The sequence below is a fragment of the Oncorhynchus clarkii genome, chromosome 32, assembly GCF_045791955.1.
Source record: "Oncorhynchus clarkii lewisi isolate Uvic-CL-2024 chromosome 32, UVic_Ocla_1.0, whole genome shotgun sequence".
NCBI lineage: Eukaryota > Metazoa > Chordata > Actinopteri > Salmoniformes > Salmonidae > Oncorhynchus > Oncorhynchus clarkii.
Genome location: NC_092178.1, coordinates 7,120,222 through 7,140,282, shown reverse-complemented (window position 1 = coordinate 7,140,282; position 20,061 = coordinate 7,120,222). Strand labels below are relative to the sequence as shown.

The window sequence follows — 20,061 nt, the reverse complement described above, 5'->3', positions numbered from 1 at the left end:
TGTTCAATATGTGCCAACGTTTCCAAATGGATGGTGCATACTGTCATTCAGACAGTTAGTGATCCAGGTTCAAGATATTGACCGGTGTCCTTTTTGGATCCATTGTCGGCCATTTTCAATCAATTGGCCACACAGTTTCCAGGATCCAGGGGCTCCCCGAATTCAAAAGAGTGTGGCAATGAACAAGTTCTGTTTGCTTCAAAGACAACTGTTTTTTGTTGTTGTTGTTGTCTGACTCTGGTCGTGGCTTTATCAATGGGTCCTGGGTTACATTCTGGTCTTAGTATTAGTCCCGGTCTGTTTCTGTTGTTTGCAAGAAGGGTTCTGAATGGTTTCAGGGGGAGTTTGAGAATGGTTTCTGTTGGTCTCGGGATCTGTGTGTGAGGAACAATTAGAAATAGACAGGTCAGGTTGTTATGAAAAGCATTCAGACTTCACTATTTGGTGGTGAAGGGTTTTGAGGATAGCAGGACTGTGTCCCGATTCTCCACACTTTTCTCAAAGTGTGCACTCGCACAATCCGTCATGGATTTGTGTAAGAATTAGCTGGAGGGAATCTCTATCATTTGTTAAATTCATGGCCGTGTGCAAGTAAACACGTAAGTATGAAGAATCTGGATCGAGCCCTAGGTGTGAGGGTTCTGGTTGGCTGTGTCGTCTCACCTGTCCTAAGGAATCGGATTAGTTATTGCCATATAGCTGAGTGGACTGTGGGGGCTGGTTTCAGAGGTTGCTACGCAGTAGGCCTCCCTGTGGGTGTTCGGGCGTACTGCATTCGGACGAGGTCTTGGCTTTGTCCTTGTTGTTGTTGGGTTCGTTGTCTTTGATGATGTCATACTGACGACAGAACAGGAGGATCACACCTGAGAGGGAGGGAGAGAAGAGTGAGAGAGGAGGGGATGGAGGGACGGATAGAGGGAGAGAGGGGGAGAGAGAGATGGTATCCTAAATGAAAAGATAAAATATACAGACCTTAAATTGGCAAAACTCTTTAACATCATCCTCAGCTCTGGAATCTTCCCCAATATTTGGAACCAAGGACGGATCACCCCAATCCACAAAACTGCCTGTTCCATCTCAAATTTCACCCCAATAACTACCGTGGGATATGCATAAACAGCAACCTTGGGAAAAATCCTCTGCATTATCATTAACAGCAGCCTCTTACATTTCCTCAGTGAAAACAATGTACTGAGCAAATGTCAAATTATCTCTTTACGAAATTACTGTACGACAGACCACATATTCTGCTACACAAATGGATTGAAAGCGGTGATGGGGGATAAACATACGACATTATGAAATCCATGTACCCAAACAACAAGTGTGCAGTTAAAATTGGCCAAAAACACACATTTCTTTCCACAGGGCCCTGGGGTGAGACAGGGATGCAGCTTGAGCCCCACCCTCTTCAACATATTTATCAACAAATTGGCGAGGGCACTAGAACAGTCTGCAGCACCCGGCCTCAACCTACTAGAATCTGAAGTCAAATGTCTACTGTTTGCTAATCATCTGGTGCTTCTGTCACCAACCAAGGAGGGCCTACAGCAGCACCTAGATCTTCTGCACAGATTATGCCAGACCTCAGCCTTGACAGTAAATCTCAGTAAGACAAAAATAATGGTGTTCTAAAAAAAGATCCAGTTGCCAGGACCACAAATACAAATCAGTTATATAACCCATTGGATGCAGTCTATCACAGTGCCATCCGTTTTGTCACCAAAGCCCCATATACTACCCACCACTGCGACCTGTACGCTCTCGTTGGCTGGCCCTCGCTTCATATTCGTCGCCAAACCCACTGGCTCCAGGTCATCTATAAGTTTCTGCGAGGTAAAGCTCTGCCTTATCTCAGCTCACTGGTCACCATAGCAGCACCCACCCGTAGCACGCACTCCAGCAGGTATATTTCACTGGTCGCCCCCAAAGCCAATTCTACTTTTGGCCACCTTTCCTTCCAGTTCTCTGCTGCCAATGACTGGAACGAACTGCAAAAATCACTGAAGCTGGAGACTCATATCTCCCTCACTAACTTTAAGCACCAGCTGTCAGAACAGCTCACAGATCACTGCACTTGTACATAGCCCATCTGTAAATATCCCATCCAACTACCTCATCCCCATACTGTTATTTATTTTATTTATCTTGCTCCTTGGCACCCCAGTATCTCTACTTGCACATTAATCTTCTGTACATCTATCACTCCAGTGTTGAATTGCTTTATTGTAATTATTTCGCCACTATTGCCTATTTAAAAAAAGGTCAAATAAAAATACATTTTAAAAACTTGCCTTGGCAATGTAAACATATGTTTCCCATGCCAATAAAGCCCTTTGAATTTAATTGAGGTAAATACAGAGAGAGAAAGAGAGGGAGAGAGAGAGAGCAAGACTAGTATCCTATTCAGTGTACTAGAGGCACAGTACTCTCCATGTGTGAGTAACAGGGATTCAGACAGAGAGTCGGCTGTATGCGTTCATAGCAGAGTGTGTAGATGAAACCGAGGGGTACACTACAAAGCAGGATCCAGGAGTTAGCCAGCTAACTAGGCTACATATTTTGGAAAGATGAGCTGGAAATGGGCAGGATCTAATTGATTCAACTAATGAAAACACATATCTAAGTACATGTTTCAATCAACAACAAAGTAAATATGTGTGTTATGGTTCTGTTTTGTATTTATTATGGAACCCCATTAGTTCCTGTTGCCAAGGCAGCAGCTATCCTTCCTGGGGTTTATTATGGATCCCCATTAGTTCCTGCTAAGGCAGCAGCTACTCTTCCTGGGGTTTATTATGGAACCCCATTAGTTCCTGCTAAGGCAGCAGCTACTCTTCCTGGGGTTTATTATGGAACCCCATTAGTTCCTGCTAAGGCAGCAGCTACTCTTCCTGGGGTTTATTATGGATACCCATTAGTTCCTGCTAAGGCAGCAGCTACTCTTCCTGGGGTTTATTATGGATCCCCATTAGTTCCTGCCAAGGCAGCAGCTACTCTTCCTGGGGTTTATTATGGAACCCCATTAGTTCCTGCTAAAGCAGCAGCTACTCTTCCTGGGGTTTATTATGGAACCCCATTAGTTCCTGTCAAGGCAGCAGCTACTCTTCCTGGGGTTTATTATGGAACCCCATTAGTTCCTGTCAAGGCAGCAGCTACTCTTCCTGGGGTTTATTATGGAACCCCATTAGTTCCTGCTAAGGCAGCAGCTACTCTTCCTGGGGTTTATTATGGAACCCCATTAGTTCCTCCTAAGGCAGCAGCTACTTTTCCTGAGGTTTCTTATGGATCCCCATTAGTTCCCGCCAAGGCAGCAGCTACTCTTCCTGGGGTTTATTATGGATCCCCATTAGTTCCTGCTAAGGCAGCAGCTACTCTTCCTGGGGTTTATTATGGACCCCATTAGTTCCTGCCAAGGCAGCAGCTACTCTTCCTGGGGTTTATTATGGATCCCCATTAGTTCCTGCTAAGGCAGCAGCTACTCTTCCTGGGGTTTATTATGGATCCCCAGTAGCTGCCACTCTTCCTGGGGTTCATCAAAATTTTGATTGTGTTATGGTTGTGTAGCGACGTAAATGTGGTTCAGTTACCAGCTCACATGATGCATCGATTTGGTTCTGTTGTGTTATGGTTGTGTTGGGGTTGCGTTGGGGTTGTGTTGGGGTTGCGTTATGGTTGTGTGTCGTGGTTGTGTTATGTTGTGTAGCCGTCTGGCCATATTCCCACATGACACCGCTAGCATTATAATAGTTATGGTCAGAAGTCATGGTCAGTGTGGTTGTGTTGTGGTTGAGTTATGGTTGTGTTATGGTTGTGTTATGGTTGTGGTGTGGTGTGGTGTGGTTGTGTTGTGGTGTGGTTGTGTTATGGTTGTGTTGCGGTTGAGTTGTGGTTGAGTTATGGTTGTGTTATGGTTGTGTTATGGTTGTGGTGTGGTGTGGTGTGGTTGTGTTGTGGTGTGGTTGTGTTATGGTTGTGTTGCGGTTGAGTTGCCTGCCCATATGATTCATGGATATGGTTGGGTTGTGGTTTAGTTATGGTTGATTTATGGTTGTGTTATGGTTGAGTTATGGTTGTGTTATGGTTGTTTATGGTTGTGTTGCGGTTGAGTTTTGGTTGTGTTGTGGTTGAGTTGTGGTTGAGTTGTGGTTGTGCTGCCTGCCCACATGATTAATGGATGTGGGTGTGGTGTGTTATGGTTGTGTTATGGTTGTGGTGTGGTGTGGTTGTGGTGTGGTTGTGGTGTGGTTGTGTTGCGGTTGTGTTGCGGTTGAGTTATGGTTGTGTTATGGTTGTGTTGTGGCTGTGTTGTGGCTGTGTTGTGGTTGAGTTGTGGTTGTGTTGTGGTTGAGTTGTGGTTGTGGTTGGGTTGTGGCTGTGTTGTGGCTGTGTTGTGGCTGTCTTGTGGCTGTGTTGTGGTTGGGTTGTGGCTGTGTTGTGGCTGTGTTGTGGTTGAGTTGTGGCTGTGTTGTGGTTGAGTTGTGGTTGTGTTGTGGTTGAGTTGTGGTTGTGTTGTGGTTGAGTTGTGGTTGTATTGTGATTGAGTTGTGGCTGTGTTGTGGCTGTGTTGTGGTTGGGTTGTGGCTGTGTTGTGGTTGTGGCGTGGCTGTGTTGTGGTTGAGTTGTGGTTGTGTTGTGGTTGTGTTGTGGTTGAGTTGTGGCTGTGTTGTGGTTGAGTTGTGGTTGTGTTGTGGTTGTGTTATGGTTGTTTGTGTTGTCGTTGAGTTGTGGTTGAGTTGTGGCTGTGTTGTGGTTGAGTTGTGGTTGAGTTGTGGTTGTGTTGTGGTTGAGTTGTGGCTGTGTTGTGGCTGTGTTGTGGTTGAGTTGTGGTTGTGTTGTGGTTGAGTTGTGGTTGAGTTACCTGCCCACATGACCAGCACCACTACGATGATGATGAGCTCTCCAACTCTGAGCTGCACTGCCTGTTCCATCTCCTCCCTGTTCACCTGGTCTGGAGAGAGGAGACACAGTTATACTGTAGAAACCACACACACACACACACACACACACACACACACACACACACACACACACACACACACACACAGGTAGGTAGACACACACCTTGTCTATCATCACCTCTATCAGAACTACATTCACACATATTGAAAATTAGATGTTGTAATCCCAGACATATCCTGGCCTGGGCTAATTAACCTGTCGTTAAGGATATGGCTGTGATGATACCTCTGAGGAGAGAGAGAATTAGAAAAGAGAGAGAGAGAGAGGGAGCTTGGTTACAAACTGAAATCTCTCTGCTCTTATCATGGCCATATTGCTGAATTATATCTAGATCTACAAACACCAAAGGGGAAGGGTCTTGGGGCCAAAATGGAGAAAACCATGAGCCATGACTTCTGAGGGAGAGTTCAGAGTCTTGACCAGTCAAAAGCAGAGTCAGAGGTCTGCAGTTAAGTACCCTTCAAAAAGGGGTGAGAACCAATCAAGGACCTGGTATTTAGAAGCCTTAGATGTAGTCCCGAAGGAGACTTTAAAAGGGGTGAGAACCAATCAAGGACCTGGTATTTAGAAACCTTAGATGTAGTCCCGAAGGAGACTTTAAAAGGGGTGAGAACCAATCAAGGACCTGGTATTTAGAAGCCTTAGATGTAGTCCCGAAGGAGACTTTAAAAGGGGTGAGAACCAATCAAGGACCTGGTATTTAGAAGCCTTAGATGTAGTCCCGAAGGAGACTTTAAAAGGAGTGAGAACCAATCAAGGACCTGGTATTTAGAAGCCTTAGATGTAGTCCAGAAGGAGACTTTAAAAGGGGTGAGAACCAATCAAGGACCTGGTATTTAGAAGCCTTAGATGTAGTCCAGAAGGAGACTTTAAAAGGGGTGAGAACCAATCAAGGACATGGTATTTAGAAGCCTTAGATGTAGTCCCGAAGGAGACTTTAAAAGGGGTGAGAACCAATCAAGGACCTGGTATTTAGAAGCCTTAGATGTAGTCCCGAAGGAGACTTTAAAAGGGGTGAGCAATATTTGGACTTCAGACTGACTGACGCTAGATAGCCAGACAGACACAAAACCGCTGACGCTGAGAGAGATGTGAGAGAGAGAGACGAGTCTACTCTGCAGAGTACTCGAGGCACAATGAGACACAGAAGTGACTGGTGTTGTACTAGTGGTCATATATAACAGATAGTAACAGGGCTGTGTTGTGTTGTACTAGTGGTCATATATAACAGATGGTAACAGGACTGTGTTGTACTAGTGGTCATATATAACAGATGGTAACAGAACTGTGTTATACTAGTGGTCATATATAACAGATGGTAACAGGGCTGTGTTGTACTGGTGGTCATATATAACAGATGGTAACAGGGCTGTATTGTACTAGTGGTCATATATAACAGGTGGTAACAGGGCTGTGTTGTACTAGTGGTCATATATAACAGATGGTAACAGAACTGTGTTATACTAGTGGTCATATATAACAGATGGTAACAGGGCTGTGTTGTGCAAGTGGTCATATATAACAGATGGTAACAGGGCTGTGTTGTACTGGTGGTCATATATAACAGATGGTAACAGGGCTGTGTTGTACTAGTGGTCATATATAACAGGTGGTAACAGGGCTGTGTTGTACTAGTGGTCATATATAACAGATGATAACAGGGCTGTGTTGTACTAGTGGTCATATATAACAGATGGTAACAGGACTGTGTTGGGTTGTACTAGTGGTCATATATAAGAGATGGTAACATGGCTGTGTTGTGTTGTACTAGTGGTCATATATAACAGATGGTAAAAGGGCTGTGTTGTACTAGTGGTCATATATAACAGATGGTAACAGGGTTGTGTTGTACTAGTGGTCATATATAACAGATGATAACAGGGCTGTGTTGTACTAGTGGTCATATATAACAGATGGTAACAGGGCTGTGTTGTACTGGTGGTCATATATAACAGATGGTAACAGGGCTGTGTTGTACTAGTGGTCATATATAACAGATGGTAACAGGACTGTGTTGTGTTGTACAGGTGGTCTTATATAACAGATGGTAACAGGGCTGTGTTGTACTAGTGGTCATATATAACAGATGGTAACAGGGCTGTGTTGTACTAGTGGTCATATATAACAGATGGTAGCAGGGCTGTGTTGTACAGGTGGTCTTATATAACAGATGGTAACAGGGCTGTGTTGTGTTGTACAGGTGGTCTTATATAACAGATGGTAACAGGGCTGTGTTGTACTAGTGGTCATATATAACAGATGGTAACAGGGCTGTGTTGTACTAGTGGTCATATATAACAGATGGTAACAGGGCTGTGTTGTACTAGTGGTCATATATAACAGATGGTAACAGGGCTGTGTTGTACTGGTGGTCATATATAACAGAAGGTAGGTAACAGGACTGTGTTGTGTTGTACTAGTGGTCATATATAACAGATGGTAACAGGACTGTGTTGTACTAGTGGTCATATATAACAGATGGTAACAGGGCTGTGTTGTACTAGTGGTCATATATAACAGATGGTAACAGGGCTGTGTTGTACTGGTGGTCATATATAACAGATGATAACAGGGCTGTGTTGTACTAGTGGTCATATATAACAGATGGTAACAGGGCTGTGTTGTACTAGTGGTCATATATAACAGATGGTAACAGGGCTGTGTTGTACTAGTGGTCATATATAACAGATGGTAACAGGGCTGTGTTGTACTAGTGGTCATATATAACAGATGGTAACAGGGCTGTGTTGTGTTGTACAGGTGGTCTTATATAACAGATGGTAACAGGGCTGTGTTGTACTTGTGGTCATATATAACAGATGGTAACAGGGCTGTGTTGTACTAGTGGTCATATATAACAGATTAGAACAGGGCTGTGTTGTTTGTACTAGTGGTCATATAAAACAGATGGTAACAGGGCTGTGTTGTACTGGTGGTCATATATAACAGATGGTAGGTAACAGGACTGTGTTGTGTTGTACTAGTGGTCATATATAACAGATGGTAACAGGACTGTGTTGTACTAGTGGTCATATATAACAGATGGTAACAGGGCTGTGTTGTACTAGTGGTCATATATAACAGATGGTAACAGGGCTGTGTTGTACTGGTGGTCATATATAACAGATGATAACAGGGCTGTGTTGTACTAGTGGTCATATATAACAGATGGTAACAGGGCTGTGTTGTACTAGTGGTCATATATAACAGATGGTAACAGGGCTGTGTTGTACTAGTGGTCATATATAACAGATGGTAACAGGGCTGTGTTGTACTAGTGCTCATATATAACAGATGGTAACAGGGCTGTGTTGTGTTGTACAGGTGGTCTTATATAACAGATGGTAACAGGGCTGTGTTGTACTAGTGGTCATATATAACAGATGGTAACAGGGCTGGGTTGTACTAGTGGTCATATATAACAGATTAGAACAGGGCTGTGTTGTGTTGTACTAGTGGTCATATATAACAGATGATAACAGGGCTGTGTTGTACTAGTGGTCATATATAACAGATGATAACAGGGCTGTGTTGTACTAGTGGTCAAATATAACAGATGGTAACAGGGCTGTGTTGTACTAGTGGTCATATATAACAGATGGTAACAGGGCTGTGTTGTACTAGTGGTCAAATATAACAGATGGTAACAGGGCTGTGTTGTACTAGTGGTCATATATAACAGATGGTAACAGGGCTGTGTTGTACTAGTGGTCATATATAACAGATGGTAACAGGGCTGTGTTGTACTAGTGGTCATATATAACAGATGGTAACAGGGCTGTGTTGTGTTGTACAGGTGGTCTTATATAACAGATGGTAACAGGGCTGTGTTGTACTAGTGGTCATATATAACAGATGGTAACAGGGCTGTGTTGTACTAGTGGTCATATATAACAGATTAGAACAGGGCTGTGTTGTGTTGTACTAGTGGTCATATATAACAGATGATAACAGGGCTGTGTTGTACTAGTGGTCATATATAACAGATGATAACAGGGCTGTGTTGTACTAGTGGTCATATATAACAGATGATAACAGGGCTGTGTTGTACAGGTGGTCTTATATAACAGATGGTAACAGGGCTGTGTTGTACTAGTGGTCATATATAACAGATGGTAACAGGGCTGTGTTGTGTTGTACAGGTGGTCTTATATAACAGATGGTAACAGGGCTGTGTTGTACTAGTGGTCATATATAACAGATGGTAACAGGGCTGTGTTGTGTTGTACAGGTGGTCATATATAACAGATGGTAACAGAACTGTGTTGTACTAGTGGTCATATATAACAGATGGTAACAGGGCTGTGTTGTACTAGTGGTCATATATAACAGATGGTAAAGGGGCTGTGTTGTGTTGTACAGGTGGTCATATATAACAGATGGTAACAGGGCTGTGTTGTACTAGTGGTCATATATAACAGGTGGTAACAGGGCTGTGTTGTACTAGTGGTCATATATAACAGATGGTAACAGGGCTGTGTTGTACAGGTGGTCATATATAACAGATGGTAACAGGGCTGTGTTGTACTAGTGGTCATATATAACAGATGGTAACAGGGCTGTGTTGTACTAGTGGTCATATATAACAGATGGTAACAGGGCTGTGTTGTACTAGTGGTCATATATAACAGATGGTAACAGGGCTGTGTTGTACTAGTGGTCATATATAACAGATGGTAACAGGGCTGGGTTGTACTAGTGGTCATATATAACAGATTAGAACAGGGCTGTGTTGTGTTGTACTAGTGGTCATATATAACAGATGATAACAGGGCTGTGTTGTACTAGTGGTCATATATAACAGATGATAACAGGGCTGTGTTGTACTAGTGGTCATATATAACAGATGATAACAGGGCTGTGTTGTACAGGTGGTCATATATAACAGATGGTAACAGGGCTGTGTTGTACAGGTGGTCTTATATAACAGATGGTAACAGGGCTGTGTTGTGTTGTACAGGTGGTCTTATATAACAGATGGTAACAGGGCTGTGTTGTACTAGTGGTCATATATAACAGATAGTAACAGGGCTGTGTTGTACTAGTGGTCAAATATAACAGATGGTAACAGGGCTGTGTTGTACTAGTGGTCATATATAACAGATGGTAACAGGGCTGTGTTGTACTAGTGGTCAAATATAACAGATGGTAACAGGGCTGTGTTGTACTAGTGGTCATATATAACAGATGGTAACAGGGCTGTGTTGTACTAGTGGTCATATATAACAGATGGTAACAGGGCTGTGTTGTACTAGTGGTCATATATAACAGATGGTAACAGGGCTGTGTTGTGTTGTACAGGTGGTCTTATATAACAGATGGTAACAGGGCTGTGTTGTACTAGTGGTCATATATAACAGATGGTAACAGGGCTGTGTTGTACTAGTGGTCATATATAACAGATTAGAACAGGGCTGTGTTGTGTTGTACTAGTGGTCATATATAACAGATGATAACAGGGCTGTGTTGTACTAGTGGTCATATATAACAGATGATAACAGGGCTGTGTTGTACTAGTGGTCATATATAACAGATGATAACAGGGCTGTGTTGTACAGGTGGTCTTATATAACAGATGGTAACAGGGCTGTGTTGTACTAGTGGTCATATATAACAGATGGTAACAGGGCTGTGTTGTGTTGTACAGGTGGTCTTATATAACAGATGGTAACAGGGCTGTGTTGTACTAGTGGTCATATATAACAGATGGTAACAGGGCTGTGTTGTGTTGTACAGGTGGTCATATATAACAGATGGTAACAGAACTGTGTTGTACTAGTGGTCATATATAACAGATGGTAACAGGGCTGTGTTGTACTAGTGGTCATATATAACAGATGGTAAAGGGGCTGTGTTGTGTTGTACAGGTGGTCATATATAACAGATGGTAACAGGGCTGTGTTGTACTAGTGGTCATATATAACAGGTGGTAACAGGGCTGTGTTGTACTAGTGGTCATATATAACAGATGGTAACAGGGCTGTGTTGTACAGGTGGTCATATATAACAGATGGTAACAGGGCTGTGTTGTACTAGTGGTCATATATAACAGATGGTAACAGGGCTGTGTTGTACTAGTGGTCATATATAACAGATGGTAACAGGGCTGTGTTGTACTAGTGGTCATATATAACAGATGGTAACAGGGCTGTGTTGTACTAGTGGTCATATATAACAGATGGTAACAGGGCTGTGTTGTGTTGTACAGGTGGTCATATATAACAGATGGTAACAGGGCTGTGTTGTTGTCTCAGGTCTCTCTTTATGTAGTGTTGTGGTGTCTCTCTTGTCGTGAGGTTTGTTTTTTCCTGTATTTATATATATATATTTTAATCCCAGCCCCCGTCCCTGCAGGAGGCCTTTTGCCTTTTGGTAGTCCGTCATTGTAAATAAGAATTTGTTCTTAACTGACTTGCTTAGTTAAATAAATGTAAAATTAAAATTAAAAAACAAATAGTGTTGCTTAATAGTGTGACGACCCTCCCATTCTTTCTCTTTGCTCTCGTTTTCCTTATTAGGATGCCGGTGGGCGGAGCCGGGAGGGTCGTCAGCGACATGATAAATACACCACTTCCCCATTCATGGAGGAGACTCTCTCCATGCAGACACAGACAGATTTTGGTTGTGGTATTTTTGTGGCTGTTTTGTTTGTTTGCGTTGGCACCTTTTCAACACCCCTCATTATCACATTTATGCACGAAACCACTCACTTACACTACTGATTACTGATTACACACATCATTGTTAATTGTATTTAGTTTACTTTAGTTAATAAATATATTTGTTATTCCTTGTCTCCACGTTGTCTCCCTTTTTGTTACGAACTTTGAGCCCGTTCGTGACAACAGAAGAAAAAAGAGAGACGGAAACGTGGTGTGTGTGTGTGTGTGTGTGTGTTTGTGTTTGTGTGTGTGTGTGTGTGTGTGTGTGTGTGTGTGTGTGTGTGTGTGTGTGTGTGAGAGTGAGAGTGTGTGTGAGAGTGTGTGTGTGTGTGTGTGTGAGGGCGTGTGTGTGTGAGAGTGTGTGTGAGAGTGTGTGTGTGTGTGAGACAGTGTGTGTGTGAGAGACCAGATGGTCAGATATTGTAGTAACCTCTAACGTCCTGAGTCTACACAGGTGGGAATCTACAATGGACAGGTGTATGCGGTGTGTGTGTGTGTGTGTGTGGCTGTCATATATGACTAGTGATAACCAGAGTAGGTGTCAAACGCACACACACCGCACGCACAAACAACACAAGGACGCACACACACACCACACCACACCTGTCCATTACAGATTTCCCACCTGTGTAGACTCAGGACGTTAGACGTTACAGATATCTGACCATCTGGTTTCTCAGGTAACCTTAGTTAAATACAAATACAATTGTTTTTTACGAGGACGTTATAACGTGTGTTACTGTGATAATCTGGTGATTTAGGAGGATTTTATAACTTTTGTTACTCTGATAATCTGGTAGTTTGTCACGATCGTCGTAATGAGCGGACCAAGGCGCAGCGTGAGTATAGTTCCACATATTTTTAATCTCTGTGAAACAAACAAAACAATAAAGAAACAAAGAAAGGAAGATGTCATGACGTGCACACAGGCAACTAAACACAAACAATATCCCACAAACACAGGTGGGGAAATGGCTACCTAAATTTGATCCCCAATCAGAGGCAATGATAAACAGCTGCCTCTAATTGGGAACCATATTAGCACCAACATGACAGTTTAGGAGGACGTTATAACTTCTGTTACTGTGATAATCTGGTGATTTAGGAGGACGTTATAACGTCCTGTATGTTACTTCAGGATGTCTCTCAATGTCTCAAGAACATATTTTTTGACTTTATCTGAACATTTTTCAACCATATCAATAACGTCTTTTAATAACCTCTTGAAACTAGGGGGCACTATTTTCATTTTTGGAAAAATAACGTTCCCAAAGTAAACGGGCTATTTTGTCAGGACAAGATGCTAGAATATGCATATAATTGACAGTTTAGAATAGAAAACACTCTAAAGTTTCCAAAACTGTAAAAAATATTGTCGGTGAGTATAACAGAACTGATATTGCAGGCGAAAGCCTGAGAAAAATCCAATCATGAAGGGACTCTTATTTAGAAAGCTCTGCGTTCCTATGCGTCCCTATTGAGCAGTGAATGAGATATCAACCAGATTCATTTTTCTATGGCTTCCCTAATGTGTCCAGTGTCACAATACATAGTTTCAGGCATTTATTTTGAAAAATTTGCCTGAACGACAACATTGCGTCAGTGGTCAGCTGGAGGCTGGAGTGTTTTGCGGCCATTGTTTCTCTCTTTCCTACTAAGAAGCCATCTGTCCCAGTTAATATATTATCGAATAGATATTTGAAAAACACCTTGAGGATTGATTATAAACAACGTTTGCCATGTTTCTGTCGATATTATGGATCTAATTTGGAATATTTTTCGGCGTTGTCGTCACTGCAGTTTCCGGTGGATTTCTCAACCAAATGTGAAGTACAAACGGAGGTGTTTCGGCTATAAAAATAATCTTTATGGGACAAAATGAACATTTGCTGTCTAACTGGGAGTCTCGTGAGTGAAAACATCTGAAGCTCATCAAAGGTAAACGATTTAATTTGATTTGCTTTTCTGATTTTCGTGACCAAGCTGCCTGCTGCTAGCTAGGCATAATGCTACGCTAGGCTATCGATAAACTTACACAAATGCTTGTCTTGCTTTGGCTGTAAAGCATAATTTCTGAGATGACAGGGTGATTAACAAAAGGCTAAGCTGTGTTTCAATATATTTCACTTGTGATTTCATGAATATGAATATTTTCTAGTAATATTTTTGTTGTCCGTTATGCTAATTCGTGTCAGTTGATGACAATTCTCCCGGATCCGGGAGAGGGAGTTCCAAGATTAAACGTCGAAACATGATTATAAAAATAATCATTCACTTTGACTTTGAGAAGCGGGAACTAGAATACAACAATCCTTAACGTTACTGTAACATTATCTTGGCACCAGATACACACAGAGGAAGAGAAGAAAACAGAAGTACATTAGAAGTACTATATTGTCTTTAACGTTACCTTAACATTATCTAAATATTATCTTGGCACCAGTGCTTCTAATGTTTTCCCATCCTCTCCTGTGTACATCTGTTTATCTGTTGTGTGATGTAAGTGCCGATGTATTCCTCTCTCTGTGTGAAGCTCTTCTCTTCCTCTGTGTGTATCTGGGTCGCTGAGAGAGGAGATGGTCAACCTGGAAGTGTTGCTATATTTACATGACAAAGACAGCCAGGCGTTGCTGCTCTGTATCAGAACGGTAGAATAGCCAATCGTTATGGGAAATGTAGAGATGTTGTATAACATTATAATTAATTGAGATGTGGTAGAATATTAGAATTTCCTGCTGAGGTTTTTCTTCTGTTCACATTCAAAAATGAACATTTTGTAATTCTGTTGTGTGTGTTACCTACCTGGGCCTGTGGAGGCCAGGTTGTGTGTTTCCTACCTGGTACTGTGGAGGCCAGTTTCTCAGACTCTCTGGGAGTTCTGAAGCTGACCAGGTCACTGGGAGGACTGCTGCCTCCCATGCTGACGCTCTGGACATGAACAATGTACTCTGTGTCCTCCTCCAAGTCCCACAATGCACAGGAGCGCGTGGTCGTGTTCACTTCCTGGATGTACCGCAGCATACGCACATCCTTCTTCTGTAACCAATGACAACAGGAGGGGTTAGGGTTAAGGTTAGGGCCGTAACACAAGGATACAGACCAGATATCAGATATCTAACCTGCCCTAGCCCACTGTCCTAGCCCACTGTCCTAGCCCACTGTCCTATCCACTGTCCTAGCCCACTGTCCTAGCCCACTGACCTAGCCCACTGACCTAGCCCACTGTCCTAGCCCACTGTCCTATCCACAGTCCTATCCACTGTCCTAGCCCACTGACCTAGCCCACTGTCCTAGCCCACTGTCCAAGCCCACTGTCCTATCCACTGTCCTAGCCCACTGACCTAGCCCACTGCCCTCGCCCACTGTCCTAGCCCGCTGACCTAGCCCGCTGTCCTAGCCCACTGCCCTAGCCCACTGTCCTGGTCCACTGTCCTAGCCCACTGTCCTATCCCACTGTCCTAGCACACTGCCCTAGCCCACTGTCTTGGTCCACTGAGACAAAACCCACTGCCCTAGCCCACTGCCCTAGCCCACTGAGACAAAACCCACTGTCCTAGCCCACTGCCCTAGCCCACTGATACAAATCCCACTGCCCTAGCCCACTGTCTTGGTCCACTGATACAAAGCCCACTGCCCTAGCCCACTGAGACAAAGCCCACTGCCCTAGCCCACTGAGACAAAGCCCACTGCCCTAGCCCACTGAGACAAAGCCCACTGCCCTAGCACACTGCCCTAGCCCACTGAGACAAAGCCCACTGCCCTAGCCCACTGCCCTAGCCCACTGAGACAAAGCCCACTGCCATTGCCCACTGAGACAAAGCCCACTACCCTAGCCCACTGTCTTGGTCCACTGAGACAAAACCCACTGCCCTAGCCCACTGCCCTAGCCCACTGAGACAAAACCCACTGTCCTAGCCCACTGCCCTAGCCCACTGAGACAAAGCCCACTGCCCTAGCCCACTGAGACAAAGCCCACTGCCCTAGCCCACTGAGACAAAGCCCACTGCCATTGCCCACTGAGACAAAGCCCACTACCCTAGCCCACTGTTTTGGTCCACTGATACAAAGCCCACTGCCCTAGCCCACTGACTTGGCCCACTGAGACAAAGCCTAGTCATTAGGTCTGGGAGCAAACAAGAGTTTTCTGTATCTCAGATTCAGACAAGGTTGCTCATCACACAACTGTAGTTCAACTAACCAACTCCCTGACCCAACACGCACTCACGCACACACACACACACACACACATACACTCCCCTACCTGTTGTGTGATGGCGAATCCGATGACGGGATCTCCCTCCAGTATCTCCCATGTGACTATGGCTGTGTTCGCCTCCAGCTCCCTGATCGTCACATTGAGAGGAGCCGACAGGGCTGAGTCTAGACACACACACACACACACCACAGGAGAGGTGAGAAAGTGTCTAACACTGAGAAACACTGACAGAGCCAACGGGACAGAAGGTGAGAAGGGTCATGTGTCTTAACTTATGACATCACACAGCCTTTTGCTGGTAGTCCGGTGGGTCACCTTTAAAGAGTCCAGTACAGTACTATGCATGTCCTGTACCTGGATACTGCTTTCTGTTGGGGAGAAGATGGGTGAGAGGGAGACTGCTTTCTGTTGGGGAGAAGTTGGGTGAGAGGGAGACTGCTTTCTGTTGGGGAGAAGATGGGTGAGAGGGAGACTGCTTTCTGTTGGGGAGAAGATGGGTGAGAGGGAGAATATGGGTGAGAGGGAGACTGCTTTCTGTTGGGGGGAGAAGATGGGTGAGATGGAGACTGCTTTCTGTTGGAGAGAAGATGGGTGAGAGGGAGACTGCTTTCTGTTGGGAGAAGATGGGTGAGAGGGAGACTGCTTTCTGTTGGGGAGAAGATGGGTGAGAGGGAGACTGCTTTCTGTTGGGGAGAAGATGGGTGAGAGGGAGACTGCTTTCTGTTGGGGAGAAGATGGGTGAGAGGGAGAATGCTTTCTGTTGGGGAGAAGATGGGTGAGAGGGAGACTGCTTTCTGTTGGGAGAAGATGGGTGAGAGGGAGACTGCTTTATGTTGGGGAGAAGATGGGTGAGAGGGAGACTGCTTTCTGTTGGGAGAAGATGGGTGAGAGGGAGACTGCTTTATGTTGGGGAGAAGATGGGTGAGAGGGAGACTGCTTTCTGTTGGGGAGAAGATGGGCGAGAGGGAGACTGCTTTCTGTTGAGGAGAAGATGGGTGAGAGGGAGACTGCTTTCTGTTGGGGAGAAGATGGGTGAGACGGAGACTGCTCAATTGTTTTGATTAGCATCCTCTTTTACTGTTGTCTGAGGAAAGAGGGAAACGCTGATATAATTCTACACACACTTTCTCCTTCTCTCATTATGGGAGTGAGACACACACATGCCACACACACACACGCCACACACGCCACACACACACGTGCCAAACACACGCACACCACACACACGCGCACCACACACACGCGCGCCACACACACACACACGTGCCACACACGCGCGCGCCACACACGCACACGTGCCACACACATACAAACCACACACATGCTGCACACACACACGCCACACACACACCACCCACGCCACACACACACATGTGCCAAACACACGCGCACCACACACACGCGCGCCACACACGCGCACCACACACACGCGCGCCACACACGCATACGTGCCATACACACATACAAACCACACACATGCTGCACACACACACGCCACACACACACGCCACACAGACACACACACACCAGTCCTGTGCTGGATGTGGGTCGATAGTTTTCTGTTATGTTAATTAATCTTGTCAGGAAGAGATCTAGCATTGGTTGATTTATTATCTGGGCTAGACCCCACTCCTCAGTGAAGCTGGGTACTGTTCCGTTTTCATTGTCTTTATATAATGGATGAATGTTATTGTACAGTATGTTATTGTATTGTAAAGTGTTGTTCATGTTAATAGAGACCCATAGACTTCCAGCAATTACACCAACACTACCTAGCATGAGCTTGTGAAACTACATCTAACTTCCTTCATACTGGAGACAGAGACATAAAAATAGCGTCTGACTCTGGGGAAGGGGATAAAGGAGTTCATCTGACTCTGGAGAAGGAGATAAAGGACTTCACCTGACTCTGGGGAAGAAGATAAAGGAGTTCGCCTGACTCTGGGGAAGGAGATAAAGGAGTTCATCTGACTCTGGGGAAGGAGATAAAGGAGTTCATCTGACTCTGGGGAAGGAGATAAAGGAGTTCATCTGACTCTGGGGAAGAAGATAAAGGAGTTTGCCTGACTCTGGGGAAGGAGATAAAGGAGTTCGCCTGACTCTGGGGAAGGAGATAAAGGAGTTCGCCTGACTCTGGGGAAGGAGATAAAGGAGTTAATCTGACTCTGGGGAAGGAGATAAAGGAGTTCATCTGACTCTGGGGAAGGAGATAAAGGAGTTCGCCTGACTCTGGGGAAGGAGATAAAGGAGTTCATCTGACTCTGGGGAAAGAGATAAAGGAGTTCACCTGACTCTGGGGAAAGAGATAAAGGGCCTCATTTCCAAAATCCTGAAGTATTCCATTAAGAAGTTTATAAGGTACTCTCTCTCACTAGGTTACTCTCTGTCAGTGAGAATGTCTGACCCTGATATCTGCTGTCTGAGCCTGATATCTGCTGTCTCACCCTGATATCTGCTGTCTCACCCTGATATCTGCTGTCTCACCCTGATATCTGCTGTCTGATCCTGATATCTGCTGTCTCACCCTGATATCTGCTGTCTCACCCTGATATCTGCAGTCTAACCCTGATATCTGCAGTCTGACCCTGATATCTGCTGTCTGACCCTGATTCCTGCAGTCAAACTTTGATATTTGCTTTCTGGGCAGTGATATCTGCTGTCTGACCCTGGTATCTGCTGTCTGACCCCGGTATTTGCTGTCTGACCCTGATATCTTCTGTCTGACCCTGATATCTTCTGTCTAACCATGATATCTGCTGTCTGACCCTGATATCTGCTGTCTAACCCTGGTATCTGCTGTCTGACCCTGATATCTGCTTGTCTGACCCTGATATCCACTGTCTAACCCTGATATTGGCTGTCTAATCCTGATATCTGCAGTCTATTCCTGAAATCTGCTGTCTAACCCTGATATCTGCAGTCTGACCCTGATATCTGCAGTCTGACCCTGATATCTGCTGTCTGACCCTGGTATCTGCAGTCTGACCCTGGTATCTGCTGTCTAATCCTGGTATCGGCTGTCTCACCCTGATATCTGCTGTCAGACCCTGATATCTGCTGTCTGACCCTGATATCTGCTGTCTCACCCTGATATCTGCTGTCTCACCCTGAAATCTGCAGTCTAAGCCTGATATCTGCAGTCTAAGCCTGATATCTGCAGTCTAACCCTGGTATCTGCTGTCTAACCCTGATATCTGCTGTCTGACCCTGATATCTGCAGTCTGACCCTGATATCTTCAGTCTGACCCTGATATCTGCTGTCTGACCCTGATATCTGCAGTCTAACCCTGATATCTGCAGTCTGACCCTGATACCTGTTGTCTGACCCAGATATCTGCAGTCTAACTTTGATATTTGCTTTCTGGGCAGTGATATCTGCTGTCTGACCCCGGTATCTGCTGTCTGACCCTGATATCTTCTGTCTGACCCTGATATCTTCTGTCTAACCATGATATCTGCTGTCTGACCCTGATATCTGCAGTCTGACCCTGATATCTGCAGTCTGACCCTGATATCTGCTGTCTGACCCTGGTATCTGCAGTCTGACCCTGGTATCTGCTGTCTAATCCTGGTATCTGCTGTCTCACCCATATATCTGCTGTCAGACCCTGATATCTGCTGTCTGAGCATGATATCTGCTGTCTCACCCTGATATGTGCTGTCTCACCCTGATATGTGCTGTCTCACCCTGATATCTGCAGTCTAAGCCTGATATCTGCTGTCTAATCCTGATATCTGCTGTCTGACCCTGATATCTGCAGTCTGACCCTGATATCTGCTGTCTGACCCTGATATCTGCTGTCTCACCCTGATATCTGCTGTCTCACCCTGAAATCTGCAGTCTAAGCCTGATATCTGCAGTCTAAGCCTGATATCTGCAGTCTAACCCTGGTATCTGCTGTCTAACCCTGATATCTGCTGTCTGACCCTGATATCTGCAGTCTGACCCTGATATCTTCAGTCTGACCCTGATATCTGCTGTCTGACCCTGATATCTGCAGTCTAACCCTGATATCTGCAGTCTGACCCTGATACCTGTTGTCTGACCCAGATATCTGCAGTCTAACTTTGATATTTGCTTTCTGGGCAGTGATATCTGCTGTCTGACCCCGGTATCTGCTGTCTGACCCTGATATCTTCTGTCTGACCCTGATATCTTCTGTCTAACCATGATATCTGCTGTCTGACCCTGATATCTGCAGTCTGACCCTGATATCTGCA

General features: G+C 44.7%; 1 protein-coding gene across 1 annotated transcript in view; it reads right to left on the bottom strand.

The window, feature by feature from the left end:
- Positions 1–315: 315 nt before the first annotated feature.
- LOC139392203 (fibronectin type III domain-containing protein 5b-like) overlaps positions 316–20,061 on the bottom strand; it is a 57,125-nt gene continuing 37,379 nt past the window's right edge. The window contains exons 2-6 of the mRNA XM_071140003.1: positions 15,886–16,004; positions 14,462–14,660; positions 4,862–4,951; positions 664–863; positions 316–374 (exon numbers count right to left, since the gene is read on the bottom strand). Of these exons, the coding sequence (XP_070996104.1) occupies positions 724–863; positions 4,862–4,951; positions 14,462–14,660; positions 15,886–16,004 (548 nt within the window). The 3' untranslated portion in view covers positions 316–374; positions 664–723. The remainder of the gene's footprint in view (positions 375–663; positions 864–4,861; positions 4,952–14,461; positions 14,661–15,885; positions 16,005–20,061) is intronic.